At 38.9% G+C, this 16,396-nt stretch overlaps 1 protein-coding gene across 1 annotated transcript in view; it reads left to right on the forward strand.

The window, feature by feature from the left end:
- COL25A1 (collagen type XXV alpha 1 chain) overlaps positions 1–16,396 on the forward strand; it is a 483,313-nt gene that overhangs the window by 333,795 nt on the left and 133,122 nt on the right. Inside the window, 2 exon segments of the mRNA XM_037031923.1 lie at positions 5,127–5,153; positions 5,293–5,319. Coding sequence (XP_036887818.1) covers positions 5,127–5,153; positions 5,293–5,319 — 54 coding nt within the window.

The raw sequence follows: 16,396 nt of genomic DNA on the forward strand, positions 1-16,396 counted from the left end.
AATGACAGTGGTCTCCACTGGGACCTCAGGAGGGTACTTTGTGAGAAACTTGGCTCTCCCAGCCCTACTGAAAGTGGAGGTGAGAGATTGAAGGTAACTCTGAAATGCTCCAATTCCTTGGTAGGCTGAGCCCTGAAATGTGACTTTATTTTTAAGAGCTAGAGAGGAAAAAAAGTATTGGTGCCTCTAGAATGAGTATTTCCCACTAGTAATTTTGTTCAAAGGTAGGGAAAATCTCAGTGTGTCTCAAGAATAGACAGCTGTCCAACAATGTAGAAGTTCCTGAAAAGAACTACATATATGTGGTCATCTAGTTTATGCCAAAATTAATAGTGCAGTACAATGGGGAAAAGATGCATTTTCTTTCTTTCTTTCTTTCTTTCTTTCTTTCTTTCTTTCTTTCTTTCTTTTTTTGGGGGGGGCTCAAAGTACATGTTTTATTTTTTTAAATTTAATTTAATCTTAATTGTTATTCAAGTACAGTTTTCTGCCTTTTACTCCCATCCAAGCCCACCCACCCCAGCCCTCTCCACCTTCCTCTGGTCTCCACCCCCACTTGTTTTTGTGAAAGATGTATNGAACTACATATATGTGGTCATCTAATTTATGCCAAAATTAATAGTGCAGTACAATGGGGAAAAGATGCATTTTCTTTCTTTCTTTCTTTCTTTTTTTGGGGGGGGCTCAAAGTACATGTTTTATTTTTTTAAATTTAATTTAATCTTAATTGTTATTCAAGTACAGTTTTCTGCCTTTTACTCCCATCCAAGCCCACCCACCCCAGCCCTCTCCACCTTCCTCTGGTCTCCACCCCCACTTGTTTTTGTGAAAGATGTATTTTGCATTTTCAATCAGTGGTGTTGGGTTAATCTGATATTCACATGAGAAAAAAAAACATCTTGACTTTGACCTCACATCATGCACACAATCAGTTCTCTGTGAATTCAGATCAAAATATGAAAGATAAAATAATATAACTTTTAACTTTCAGTATAAACATAGAATAACCTCATGATCTTGGAGCAGGCAATGATTTCTTACATGGAACACAAAAAGAGATAACTATAAATATAAAAAGTGTTAAATTGAGTTTTATTAATATTAAGACCTTCCTCAAAAAAGACCTTCATCAAAAAACACATATAAGAGAATACAAACACAATGTACAGAGTGGGAGAATATATTTGTGTTCTCTCTCTCTCCCTCACCCCATCTCTATATTAATATATATAATATAGAGTATATAGTATAATATATAAAGAACTCTGTCCTGGCTGGTGTAGCTCAGTGGATTGAGTGCAGGCCTGTGAACCAAAGGATCACAGTTCAATTCCCAGTCAGGGAACATGCCTGGGTTGTAGGCCAGTTCCCAGCAGAGGATGCAGGAGAGGCAACCATACACTGAGTTGTATGTATTTCTCTCCTTCTCTCTTTCCTTCCCCTCTAAAGATAAAAAAATTATTTCTAATTCTTAAAAGAACTCTAACAAACAGGAAAACTATTGAAAAAAGGTAAAAGATGTGAACACTTCCTGAAACAGAATGTAAAATGGCCAATACCGACATTAAGAAAAATTCAACTTAATTAATCACTGGAGAAACAGATTAAAATGCAGTGCGAGACTACTATACCTTCCATCAGAATGTCTAAAGTGAAACAGGTGGAAAGTACCAAGGGTTGCTGCTAATGTAGTGGAACTGAAGTTCTCATACATTGCTGATGGGAGTGTAAAATGTTCAACCACATTGGAAAACTATTAGGTATTATCTACTAAAGTTGAACATATGTATTTTCTATAACCTAACAATTCCATTCCTAACTATACAAGGTATGCCTGGAAAAAGTCCAGCCATTGTTAATATAACAAGAACAATTTGCACAACATCGATGTGACCCGGCAGCCAAGGAGAGAGGACTAGAATGCACATGTGTGACAATGGCGACTTCACTGTACTAGTCAGCAGGGGCTGTAGACACTATTGAGTGAGCATGTGTACTGTGCATCCATCACACTCAAAATGACTGAATAGAACAAGAAGTCTGCATCAAATTTTGCATTAAGCTTGAATATTCCTCCATGGAAACTATTCAAATGATACAGAAGGTTTTTGGGGACAATGCAATGAGTGCAGCATGAATAAAAGTGTGGCACAAACACTTCAAAAATGTCAAGAATCTGTTGAAAGTGATCCATGTTCTCTTCTACAATAAGCAGAACAACTAAGAATGTTGAATGTGTGTGGGCTGAAATCAACAAAGATCGGCAACTAACTGTGGGAGAACTAGAAGCTGATTTGGGGCCTCCCAAAACTACTGTGCCCAACAACTACATGCAAAAAAATGAAACTCAATCACCAACTTACACCATATACAAAAATAAATTCAAGGTAGATAAAAGATTTAAATATAAGTTGTGACACCATTAAAATCCTAGAGGAGAACATAGGCAGGAAAATCTCAGATATTCCACACAGCAATATTTTCACTGATATGTCCCTTAGAGCAAGGGACATAAAGGAAAGAGTAAACAAATGGGATTTCATCAAAATAAAAAGCTTCTGCATGGCTAAGGAAAATAGCATTAAAATGCAAAGGGAACCAACTGTATGGGAAAACATATTTGCCGGAGACACCTCAGACAAGGGTTTGATCTCCAAAATATATAAAGGACTCACACAACTCCACTCTAAGAAGACAAGCAACCCAATTAAAAAATGAGCAAAGGACTTGAACAGACACTTCTCTAAGGTGGACAGACAGAAGGCCTAGAGACACATGAAAAGATGCTCAGCATCACTAGCTATCCGAGAGAGACAAATTGAAACCACAATAAGGTACCGCTTCACACCATTGAGAATGGCCATCATAAACAAAGCAATGAACAAGTGTTGGAGAGGTTGTGGAGAAAAGGGAACCCTGGTGTACTGTTGGTGGGATTGCAGATTGGTGCAACCACTGTGGAAAACAGTGTGGAATTTCCTCAAAAAAACTAAAAATGAATATGCCTTTTGACCTGGAAATTCCACTACTAGGATTATGTCCTAAGAAGTCTGAAACACCAATCCAAAAGAACCTATGCACCCCAATGTTCATAGCAGCACAGTTTACAATATCCAAGTGCTGGAAGCAACCTAGGTGCCCATCAGTAAATGAATGGATCAAAAAACTATGGTACATTTACACAGTGGAATTCTATGCAGCAGAAAGAAAGAAGGAGCTCCTACCCTTTGCAACAGCATGGATGGAACTGGAAAGCATTATGCTGAGTGAAATAAGCCAGGTGGTAAAAGACAGATACCATATGATCTCACCTTTAACAGGAACCTAATCAACAAAACAAACAAGCAAGCAAAATATAACCAAAGGCACTGAAATAGAGAATAGGCTGACAGTGACCAGAGGAGAGAGGAGAGGGAGTTATAGGGGAAAAGGGCGAAGGTTTTGCAGGAACAACTATAAGTGACACATGGACAACAACAAAGGGGGCGGTGGAAACAGGGGAGGGGCATGGGGAGAGCTTAGGTGGTGGAGAGGGGTGGGGGGAAAGGTAGAAAACTGTACTTGAACAACACAGAAAATGTTTAAAAAATTAAATAAAATAAAACCGCTGTGTCCAAGATTTTGCAGGATCTTGGCATGAAACATGTGGCATAATTTGTTCCATGGCTTCTGCTACCAGAGCAGAAAGAACATCATGCTGCTGTTGTTAAAAACTTGATTCAGATTGCTACCAGCAAACCAGATTTCTTCAGGAAGGTCATAACCAGGGATGAGTGGTGGGTCAACTGCTATGATCGAGAAATGAAAGCCCACTCACTCATCCCAATGGAAGTCGACTGGCTCTCCATGCCCAAAGAAAGCATGGCAAAGTTGTAACAGGATCAAGACTGTTAACTGTGTTTCTTGACTGGGAAGGTGTTGTCCATCAAGGTGTTTGGCCCCTCTAGGACAAATAATTAATAAGGAGTACCACCTCAGTGTTCTTCATTGGTTGAGAGCGGCAATATGATGAAAACAGCCACAGCTATGGAACACTGGTGATTGGCAGCTTCATCACTACAATGCACCCACTCATGTGTCATGTCTCCTGCAGAGATTTTATGGTGAAACATCAAATTGCCCAGGTGACTCAGTCCCCCTACAGCCCAGATTTGGCATCCTGTGACTTCTGGCTTTTCCCAAAACTAAAATCACCTTTGAAAGGGAAGAGATTTCAGACGGTTGATGAGATTCAGGAAAATATGATGGGGCAGCCTATGGTGACTGGGAGAACTGTTAAAGGTCACAAGGTGCCTACCTTGAAGGGGACTGAGGCATCATTATCCTGTGTACAATGTTTCTTGTATCTTGTGTCTTCTTCAATAAATGTCTCTATTTTTCATATTACATGGCTGGATACTATCTGGACAGATGTTTGTGTACTCAAAAGAAATGCCTAAGAATATCACTTGCTAAAAAGTTACTACACACACATGAAAAAATGCATACAATTTTTAACCAAAAAACACATACATTGATATTTATGACAGTACTACTTGTAATAATCAGAACCTAGAAACTCCTGGAAACTAATGGGCATCAGCTGTAGGATGACTAGACAAATTATGGTTTATTCACACAATGGGACATTGTAAAACAGGAAGAAAAATGATCTACAACCACACACAAAGTTATGCATCAATTTCATACATATTGAGCAAAAGAGGCCAAACACATAGTGTATGATTCCACTTATGTGAAGTACATACACTAACCTAGTCTGTCTGAAGTCAGCAATAGTGGTTACTGTTGGTGGAGAGTAGTAATAAGGAAGTGTCCCAATAGGTGCCCCTGGGTTTCTTTAGCTGGTTCAGCTTACACAGGTATTGTGAAAATTTATTTAGTGTATAATACATGTATGGCATGTGCTTTTCTTTGTGTATATATACCATCATACCATATATATAATTTTCATATTTTAAGCATAATTATAGTTTAAAGCCCAGCATTCCTTGAAAAACCTCAATGAGAGCTATATCTCTGCTCATTGCATGAATCTCGTAACTAACCCTTAGCCCACTTTTCAAGCTATAATTTTTAAAATTTTAGTTTTAAACTCTGTTTCTTTTTCTCTTTCTTTTCTTCAGGGCCCTCCTGGTCCAAAAGGTGATAAGGTAAGACAATGAATAGTAGAAACAAATTAAGTTAGTGGAAATCCATCTTGATATGACCTAAAGTATGATCTTTTTAATGAGCATCATACACTGACTTAGTGCTTAAACTACCTATCATCTCATTTTTTCTACTCCGCAGGGAGAACAAGGTGACCAGGGACCTCGGGTAAGTTGTACTCTTCCAGTCCTGAGCAGAAAAGTAGTTTTCAGCTCCAAGCTTACTGAATGAAAGTAGCCCTGGCTTCGGAACTGCCTTTATATCACTTAGTTTAGTGATGGCCAGCAAAAATACTGTACCACTCGTAAGTGAAGTAGCCTTGAGAATAACTTATGTGTATATTCTGTTGCATCATCTTTACTTGATAACTATAAACAGAACACCCTACAGTGATTAGTCCTACTGATTAAGGGCCAGCATTGCTACTAAAAGTGAACACCACCACCTTTCCAGAGGCTCTTGGGTCCTTTACCATTGCATGCAGTGTTTAGCAACATAAAAGCTATGTGGATTCCTATTGAATTTGGCTTTTTTCTGCTGTTAAACTTTATGTGCTGTTGCATAAATAGGATATATTATAGATGAAACTATTAATGCATTTGATATTTTTATTCTTTATCATGTTTGAATAATGCTTATTTGAATATCTTATTTTCATTAGATTTTGAAGCAGATAAAAGGTGTAATATAATTTAGCATTCCAGGGAGGGGGGTCATCCTTTTATTCTTCTCAAATGTGGCTCTTTTAACCGTTAAGCACAATGGTGAATGCGTTGTTGTTACCTTGGTAGTGCCAAGTCCTCTGCTCCACATCTGTGCCTTATTACCCAAATGTTCAGACATACTGTTCCAATGATGTAGTGGCTCCGCTCAGACATACCTCTCAATTTTCTCATGTCACTAAGCACAAAAGCGAGTATTTGGTTGAAGAGAGTCATTTTTTACAGTGGAAAAGCACATTTAAAACTTACAGGTTGAAAACACAATTATGTAGGGTTTTTCATCATTGTGCATAAATATCGAATTCATCTATACCACAGTAGAGGGTTTATTGCAAAAGATGTAGTCAATGCAAATTTGAAAAGTCTGTAGTCTAATCTGCTCCTGCTTATTAAACTAGGTAAAAGTTATGCTATGATTTACTTTCCTTGCTATTCTTCAGCCATTCTGCACAGAGAAATGATTATGCCTCGGAGCATTTTGTTTCTCATGGCAGTTATTCTAGTTGATGACGAGCTTCAAGGTAAAAGCTCACTTTATGGTCAAGGAAATTAGACATTATGATATATGTCATGGATGTGAATGGAATAAAATTCTCATAACCTTATATGATTAGCGTATAGCCACTTGCTCTGTATGTGGTGATTATTTCACATGGCACGTTTCCATGTATTGAGTATCATTTCTTTCCACACGCAATATCAAAATCACTCAACTTGCCCTTTCCAGGTAAGAGGGAGACTGTTTCCATTCTGAGAAATCTTCTTTTGGCGAAGGAAGTGGAGGGGTGGGCCACAGCTTAGCTGTCATCAGTATGCATGCAGTCCTAATTTTCAAAAAGGTGTGTTGGCTTTCATCGTTCCAAAAAGTGATGATTGATTATAAAGCTAGGCCAAATTTTCAGGATGAAACCTGAAACCATTGGAAATTCACCTGGTTTCATGTTGCAGTACAAACTTAGACTTGGACCAGGTTTCTTGGAAGTTTGGCCAAAGTTCACGAACTACTTTGACGAACCCAGACTGCCTTTCCTACAGATTTCAGCCAGTTTTCACGCTGACTCTGGCCAAGTTTCACACAATTCAGGGGCCATTCAACATTTCAGGTGCAAAGTGGCAAAAAAAAAATCTCATTTTTTCCCCTGGATTTTTCTTTGTATTAAAAGAGTTTAGATTGAGTGAACAATACAGAATAAATCTTTATGGGTAAAGATCTAAATGTCCTGGGACATATACGAGAGAGAGAGAATGAAAACCTACTGAATTGCCTATCTTTTCTCAGATTCTTAATTTAGAGACCAGGCAGGTCATATTCAGTGCTCTTAGATTTTATAAATAGTCCTCTCAGGTAGTATTAGCTACTTATTAGGACATTTATCATACCAAGATAATAAATGAATGTTTTATATTTCCAGATAAATGAAAGTAAGTTAGAACTGGAAAAGTCTTCAATTTAATGAAAACTAATTTTACCCACATCTTTTATAGGCACACTGTTCCAGATGATGGGGACATAGACTCTCTTTTCCTAAAATGTAAATCCTTGTATTTGAATACTCCGACCCTTTTCATGCTATCAGAAACTTGAATTCTACTTTTTACCATTTGTTTCAATTAGTTTAACAGTATGACCCTCCATCATTTCACTTCTTTGCTGGCTGACATTACATTATGGGATGTATACTGGTCCCTTGAATATGAAATTCTTTCCTTTTCTCCTTGGCTCCCCAAGTGTCAAACAGGAATATATTAAGGTATAATATGTGAATAAAAGCAGGAAAAAAGATAATATAAAAATTAAGAAGTTGAAAGTATCTTGAATTCTTGGACATATATTTAGCAATGTGTATTGAACATCTACTAAGTTCAAGGTACCATGCTTAATACTATAGACACTGTAAATATGTCAGCTTCTTTCTCCTGCTACCACTACATTCAACCTACTATCATCTCCTGTTCTTCATTACCATGGTAAGCAAGAGTCCAATTAATTTTGCTTCCGATCTTAAACCTGTATAATCCATTTTCTACACAGCAGCCAGAGATATCATGTTACATTGTAAATTAGGCGATCTTATTCCTTGTTTTAAACCTTAGTATGAAATCTAAACTTGTGAAATCACAGACCTTCAAGGTTTAGTCTTTGCCTACCTGAGTACCCTCATTTTATGCTAGTCGCCCGCTCCACACACTGTGCTCCAACCACACTCTCCTCCTTGTGTTCTTCAAACACATCACACTAACTCCTAACTTGATGATGGTTTTCCATTTGTTCTCTCTGGCCTTCTTGTGATTGGGTTTTTCTTATCATTGAGATTTCATTTCAAATGCCTCCTCTGGGAGAACTTCCCTAACTATCCAATCTAAATCTGAGGTTATCCTATTTGCTTATTTATCTATTTGCTTGTTATCTATAAAACATGCTCTTCCTGGAAGCATAAACTCCAAGCACCTGGTCTGTCTTGTCCATACCACCATCACCGAGAAGTGTAAGGACTTGATAAATATTTATTGAATGTTAGAATGAAATATATTACTCCCAAGATCTGATAATCTCATGGGTGCCTGAATGAGAAAACTATGCAGTTGTATAGTATATGTCTTAAATAGCTGTGCCAAGAAATGCTACAAAAGTGAGCATTCCATTTTATTTTTACTTTTTATTTTTTAAAAGATTTTATTTATTTATTTTTAGAGAGAGGGGAAGGGAAAGAGAAAGAGAGGGAGAGAAACATTAATGTGCGTTTGCCTCTCACATGGCCCCCACTGGGAACCTGGCCTGCAACCCAGGCCTGTGCCCTGACTGGGAATTGAACCAGAGACACTTTGGTTTGCAGCCTGCACTCAATCCACTGAGCTACACCAGCCAGGGCCGTTCTTTCATTTTAAATAATAACTGGAAAGTGTGGGAGAATTATCACTTGAGCTAGGACTTCATAAATGGATAATCTTTAAAAGATAAGGTTAAAAGCTAGACATTGCACATTCCCAGAAGAACAAAAACAATATTACTCATGTAGAAAATGATAAGATTAATTAAGAAACAGTAATATTCCATTTGCCAGGGAAATAGGTTAAATATTAAAATTATATCATAAAAGGCTAAAATTTATATTGAAGTTATATTATGGAGCATTTGACTGTCTAGTGTAGTAGGCAATAGGGAGCTATTGAGGATTTTTATTACATTATTGGATATATATTACCACCAGGCTACTGGGTGTTATTACCAAATGCTCTTTATCAAAATCTTTTTGGTTGTCAATGTAAGGAATGTCCAAACCTGTAAGAGTTTATTTGAGTCAAACTGATGTGACCAGAAGCAAGATCTCAAATGCTCCACAGAATAACAGCATTTATACATTCATTTGGAGTTAAGCAGGGAACGTTAGGAAGATTATACGAAGATAGGAGAAAGCAAGGAGAGGGAAATCTGTATGGTTGGATTACGGGACAGGTGACAAGATTTGTGTGCTCCCTTGAGTGTGGTTACACCCCCAAGGGCTCTGAAAAATAAGATGACTCTGGCATTTCAAAGGTTTGTTCACCTAGATGCACAAGAACAATGGGCAGTGCTTGCTTCAAGCAAAGAAAAACTTTTCATAGGCCTGAGGTGTGACTATCTACCATGTCCTGTCCAGTTAGGAATTTATGTTCAGATTGCCCTGTGAAATTACTTTCTGTCAGTAGACTTGGCAGGTTTATTATAGAACCTTTTTTTTTTTGTCCACATGGTGATAGTGTCCAGTACAAAAAGGAACTGGAAGAGACTGAAAGCAGAGAGGACAAGTAGATTGGGAAACTATGTCAGTCATCAGGACAAGGTCATAAGAATCTGAACTATAAGATAATGTCCAGTCCTCAGTGGAGAAATGAGCAAAAAAAAGGGGCTGGCTCAGTCTGAAACATCAAGAGTCATTGGACGTAAGGGGCTATACTGAGCAGAAAGTGTAGTGTCAGAAGCTCAGAAGTGGGGAAGTGGGCTAAGTTGGTGCCACAGAAGAAATTCCAAAGAAATCACTAAAATATTGGAGAAAGTACCATGTTTTCTATGGAAATGAGGATGATTTTATTTTTCTCACATAGTGGGAGATTCAGAAAAGGCAGTTGATGGTGTTGTTTATGTAATTCAATGATATTACAATGGAAGTCTCTGTGAATCTGTTGGCCTCTCAGTCCTGATTGCAAGAAGGCCACTTTAAGTGCAGCCATCAGATCTACATATATCTCATCAGGGAAGAGAAAGGGAAAAGAGTCTATATCAAGAAACAAAATTTTTCCATGGGTTTTATAGTACACTGCTGCTCATGTCTCATTGACCAGACCATATCATATAGTTAGGTCAAAGCTGGAAGTGAGCCAAGGAGAAAAGGGAAGTTCAACCATGGGGTTGAAAAGGGAAGTTCTGAGGCTTCCAGTCAACATGGTAGTATAGGCAGACATGGCTCTCCTCTTCACATAACCACATCAAAATTACGGCTAAAATATAGAACAACCATCACTCAGAACTGTCAGAAATCACGTTGAATGGAAATTACACAACTACATCCAATAAAGAAACCACATCCATCTAGACTGGTAGGGGGCTGCAAAAGTGAAACAGGCTGGTCTCTCAGCCATGTGTGGTGGATAAAAATTTGGGAGAGATATCTTGGGAGTGAGGAGTCGCAGCCCTGCACCAGGATCCCAGCCTAGGGTTCCAGTGCCAGGAAGATAAGTCCTCACAATGCTGGCTGCAAAAACCAGCAGGCATTGAGTTGGTGGAAGAAACTTCTGGATCCCCAGGCAGTTCCTCTTGAAGAACCTACACATGGACTCACCTACTCACACTCACTCCCTCTGTGCTCCAGGGCCAGGGTGGCAGCTTAAAGGGCATCAAGGTGAGCAGAGGCCTTCGTCCCTTTTCTGAGCTCTCCCCTCACAGAGCCATGGGACTGGCAGGCTAGTGCCATATTTGAGACTCCATCAACTTGGCTTGATCTACCTTGACGATCCCCAAAGACTCTGCCCCATCCAACTTAAAGGCCCACCCAAGGGATGGTTTTCCATATGAATGGCTGGTCTTGGCTCATGCTTCACAACTTTCTAAATCCTACCAAACAAGCAATAGCTTGTCTCAGTGAGCTCCAGGCCAGGCACTAGCAGCAGCCAAATTAGTTTCACAGGTTGGTTTTACCTGGGAATCTCCAAGCCCAGCCCAAGTAGCAGCCTTCTCAGATTGCTTTATAGCTCATCAAGGATAGCCCCAAACAAAACACGGGTGGGAGCTGACCCTAGCCTGCACCACGCAGGAAATCCCAAGGCCAGTACACCCAGGAGATAGCTGCAGACTACTTTTGAGCACCACCACCCTGCCCCTGCACAGCTGATCCTCCACAGAGGGCACAAGTTGGTAGGAAGTGGTTCTAGCCAATCCTTACAGCTGACTGGCCTGGGTAAATTCCTACCATTGATCTGCCAATAGCAACCAAAGTTCAACTACAAGAGGAGGGTACTCAGCACACATGAAGGGCACAATACCTTGAGTACTCAGCTTCGGTGATAGGGGAGGCTATACCATTGGACCCTACAAGAACCTACTACATTAGGGCACACTATCAAGACACAGAGTCCAAGAAACTCTACCTAATACATTGAAACAAACACAAGGATACTGTGAAAACAAAGAAACAAAGAAACATGGCCCAAATGAAAGAATAGATCAACACTCCAGGAAAAGAACTTAACGAAACATAGATAGCAATCTTTCAGATGCAGAGTTCATAACACTGGTTATAAAGATGCTCAAAGAACTTAGTGAGGACCTCAGCAGCATAAAAAAAAAGATCCAGCCAGAAATAAAGAATATACTAATTGAAATAAAGAATAATTTACAGGGAAACAACAGTGCAGTGGATAAAACCAATAATCAAAGGAACGATTTGGAACATGAGGAAGCAAAAAACAACCAATCAGAACAATGAAGAAAAAGAATCCAATAAGATGAGGATAGTATAAGCAGCATCTGGGACAACTTCAGGAAGTCCAACATTTGCATCAGAGGGGTGCCGGAAGGAGAAGAGAAATAGCAAGAAATTAGAAATCTATTTGAAAAAATAATGAAAGAATACTTCCTTAATTTCATGAAGGAAATAGACATGCAAGTCCAGGAAGCACAGAGAGTCCCAATCAAATTGGACCCTAAAGAGGACCACACCAAGGCACATCATTATTAAAATGCCAAGGGTTCACTTTAAAGAGAAAACCTTAAAAGCAGCAAGTTACCTATCAAGGAGTTCCCATAAGACTGTCAGATGATTTCTCAAAAGAAACTTTGCAGGCAAGAGGTTGCTGGCCAGAAGTATTCAAAGTCATGAAAAGCAAGGACCTACTACCAAGATTACTTTATCCAGGAAAGCTTTCGTTTAGAATGGAATGGGAGATAAAGAGCTTCCAGACAAGGTAAAGATGAAGAAGTTCATCATCACCAAGTGAGTATTACATGAAATGTTGAAGAGACTTATTTAAGAAAAAGAAGAATATCAAAACTATAAACATGAAAATGACAACAAACTCACAACTATCAACAATTGAACCTAAAAAAATAAAAGCAAAAACAAACTAATCAAACACCCAGAACAGGAACAGAATCATAGGTACAGGGATCATTTGGAGGGTTATCAGCTGGGAAGAAGAAGGAGAAGGAAGGGGGGACTGATACAGGGATCAAGAAGCATATTTGGTAGGGACAAAATAGACAGGGGGCATTAAGAATAGTATAAGAAAGGAAGAAGCTAAAGAACTTACATGCATGACCCATGGACATGAACTAAGGGGAGGGGATTGTTGGAAGAAAGGGATGTATAGGGCAGAGGAGGGCAAAGGAAAAAACTAGGGGCAACTGCAATAGCATAACTAATAAAATATACTTTAAAAAAAGAAAAGTTTTGACAATAGCATTTGTCATAATTGCCAAACAAAAACCTGGACAAAGAGGGGAAAATCAAAGATGGCTTCAGTACAGGCGAAATTGGTAAAAGAGAAGTCTTTAAGCAGAAGGTGAAAGATGGATTTGATCAGTGTTTCTATCCAATGTTTGTGGGCCTGGGTGGAATTGTGGCCAGTTTAAGGTGTTTTATTTATTTTTTTCTAAGGAAAAGAAGTCTGGGAGAAAAAGTTCAGGATACTGAACTTTTTGAGGTGAAAATTCAATTCAAGTCTTGGAGCTAATTGGATTTAGGACTGAAGTTGAAAAACACAATAAAATATAGGTCTGAAGTTTCTGGCTCAGCGTGATAAACTTGGCCAGAAGAAAGTCAAGAGGATAAAAAGTTGAATTATAGTTATGTTGAATCTGTAAGCTTTCTAGACTATTTTACTTGAGTGATGTAGCAAACAGTTGGAAACATGAGATTAGAAATCTAAGGTGGTGTCAAAACTGAACATAAAGATTACATAGCTGAACTGTCACACAGTGAGCATTGAAACCGTGGGAGTAAAAAATGGGTAAAAGAGTGAAGCAAGGACCATTTTAGAAATATGCATGTTTAGGAGGTGGGACAAGAAAGGATGTCAGCAAAAGACAGTGAGCATTCGGTGAGAAATGGACTCTGCCATGTTGGAGCACTGAAGGGAGAACTACGTAAAATGGGAATGAGGAGAGACTTTCTTACTAAAAAGAAGTCTCATCCTTTTCTTAATAAAAGGATGAGACCTTTAGAAAGCTTTTGAATTTGGTATTCTGGAGTCATGGGGATATTAGGGGAGTGCATTTTGTTAAGTAGTGAAGGTGAAATATTGTAAGAAGTTAACAGTAAATGGTAGGAAGTTGACTATCTTTGAATATTGCTGATGGCATGCGATTTATGCAGAAATCGGCGGTCTGACTTTTTTCAACATAAGCTTTCTGTCAGTATTCACTGAACCAGTTTTGAGCTTACAATTTTCTATATGAATAACAACCGCATATATCATTTGGTTTCATTCTACAAGACCCTGAATGTTAGGTTTCTGCACATGAATGCTTCCTGACATTAGAATGGCACTTCCCTCATTGCTTCTTGGTGAGATGTCATTATGGATTTGCCATTCATCTTTAGTTCGTTTTCGCAGTCAAATATTGTGCCTCAGCAGTTCTGCCTTTAGCCTATCTGGTGAGTACGGAGCATTTTCTGTGCTGTCAGTCACCATGCCCGTGCTCATTTTTTAAAACTTCATCCTCCTAGTTTTGTATTACGGTTTCCAGGCTATGACTTTACTGTGTATTCAAGCAGAGGTCAGGCAGACCGGCTATCAGGGAGTTACAGGGGCGTCCCTAGGCTGAATGAATGTTGGACTAGGAAATAATGCCTCACAGATTCATTATAACTGCTAATTACTTCGAGTCTTACAAATTGCTGAGCACCTTTCTAGGCAAGTTGTCCATATCATCTCTAAGCCGTGTTCACTTCAGCAAGGTAGGTTATCAGGGAAGAAAAATAGGAAAAGTGAAAACAGTACATGTACAGTGAAATGATTATATCCACATGGTCCTGGGTCAGGCTGGACAGGGTTCAAATTCTAACTCTATCACTGTCTGTCAATCTGGTTATGACAAGGATTAAGTAAAATAACACATGAAAAAATCTGTAATAAGTTCCCAGTAGGTCAGAGCTGATTGTTCTCCCCAGATTTCACAGGAGAAATCTGGGAGAAAGTAACTTGCTCAAGTTCACATAACTTGTAAGAGGTAGAAGTGGGGTTCAAGCTCAGCTCCCTCAGCCTTGCCCTTGTGCTGTGCCCAGTGGATCAGGCTGCTTTCCTACAAGTAAGATAGTCCTTAAGGTCATCACCCTCAGTGTGAAACAGCACAGACATACCTATGGCTCTAATAATAACAGTAAAAATGATAAATAACTACTGAGTTCTTAAAATACACCAAATGCTCTACGAAGACTTGTTTCAATAGCTCTATGAAATACTTAAAATTTTATCGTTTTTATTTAATAGATGAGGAAATGAAGATTTGCAAAGTTTGAATATTTTTTTCAAGATAACAGTGCCAGTCAGTGGCACAGATTATTTTTTTATAGTCTCTCATTTACCTTCAAGAGTAACTGGGTTAGTAGCACACATATTAACGTGGCCCCTTTTTCTGTTGTGATAAGGATTGAGCTCACACAGGTTGAGTGACTTTTCTACCCTCTTTCACATGCGTCTACTGACAGACAACGCTGGAACTCAAACCCAGGTTTCAAACCTGCTCTCTCCGCACTGCTAAGCTTCCTCCATAGACGGCCAGAATCTTTTCCACGTTAAGATCCCATGCCTCTGTGAATCAGATTGAAAAGCTGAGGAACACAAATGCAAATAGGCATAGCTTTTGGGGGGGAGGGCTGTTGTTCAATCATGATAATCTCAGTCTTTACAACCCGTGCACTGTCAAGCCTCCAAAAAAATGAATGACTGGTTGCTACAAAGTCATACTCCAGAATCTGTCTACATGGAGCCTAGGCTGGAAGGGCAATGCTGAGGAAGGTCAGAATGCCCATTTCCTAGTTACACTGCAATTGTGCTTCTCAGCCTGATGGCCCCAAGTTGAAAATTGTGTAAATCAAGATCCCGTTATATTTGCTATTAGTGATATTATTCTTTACGATAACCAAATGGATGAAGTCTATGTTCAGCTGTTCACAGTGCTGTGTTTACATGTTTTGGCGCGTATTTTGTTGATTCTTGTAGTTGAGCCTCTCTTTTTGAAAGATTGAATTACATCTCTTGATCGGTAACAGCACCTTGAACATCAAGTGTAAGTGATTCAAGATTTTAAGGATTTCCGCATTGTCTGCACCCACTGACTTTACCACCATCTCCCTTCATTATTAAAGCAGACTTGTGGCTTGCTCAGTTCACGAGGGCCTCTGCCTTCATCATGAGCCACAGCCCCGGGAGGCACAATGGCACCCAGGGCTCTGATATTAATGCCTGATATTTCTTTTCTGTATTTTAAACAAAGCAGCATAGGCTTAACAATAAGTAAAGTTCTCTTAACCTTTGATACGGTCTTTTTAAATTAGGCTATCATGTTGCGAAATTGTGTCAAATTTATTAATCAAACTTAGGCAATAAAATGAACAACCATCATGAAATTATCTTCTGATCATATATTAAGCTTCTAATCAGTTGGCTTCCATCACCTTGCCAAATAACACAGAGCCCTGATAATGAAAAGATTTAGTAGTTATTGGTCTCAGCATCATCATCCAACAGCTGTTTTTAAATGAGTCCTGGGATCTCACAGTTTCAATAAGCCACCCAGGAGCTTGGCTTAACTATTTTCATAAAATTCTTTTCTCTTCCCAGTGTATTCAAGTAAATTTTCATAACAGCTGGGACTGTGCAAAACTGATAGCATCTTAAAAACATCTTTAGCAAGACGGATTAAGTTCCAAAAAGGAAAGCATTCAGAAGTTTATTTTATTATCTTAACCTTTGTTGACTTGAATGATTAAACAGAGTCTTTGGCTCTGCTAAAGCATTTAGGCCTGGATATTAATTTGATGTTCTTA

The sequence above is a fragment of the Sturnira hondurensis genome, unplaced genomic scaffold (genome assembly GCF_014824575.4).
Source record: "Sturnira hondurensis isolate 20B ecotype Veracruz unplaced genomic scaffold, ASM1482457v3 Scaffold0021214, whole genome shotgun sequence".
NCBI classification, from domain to species: Eukaryota; Metazoa; Chordata; class Mammalia; order Chiroptera; family Phyllostomidae; genus Sturnira; species Sturnira hondurensis.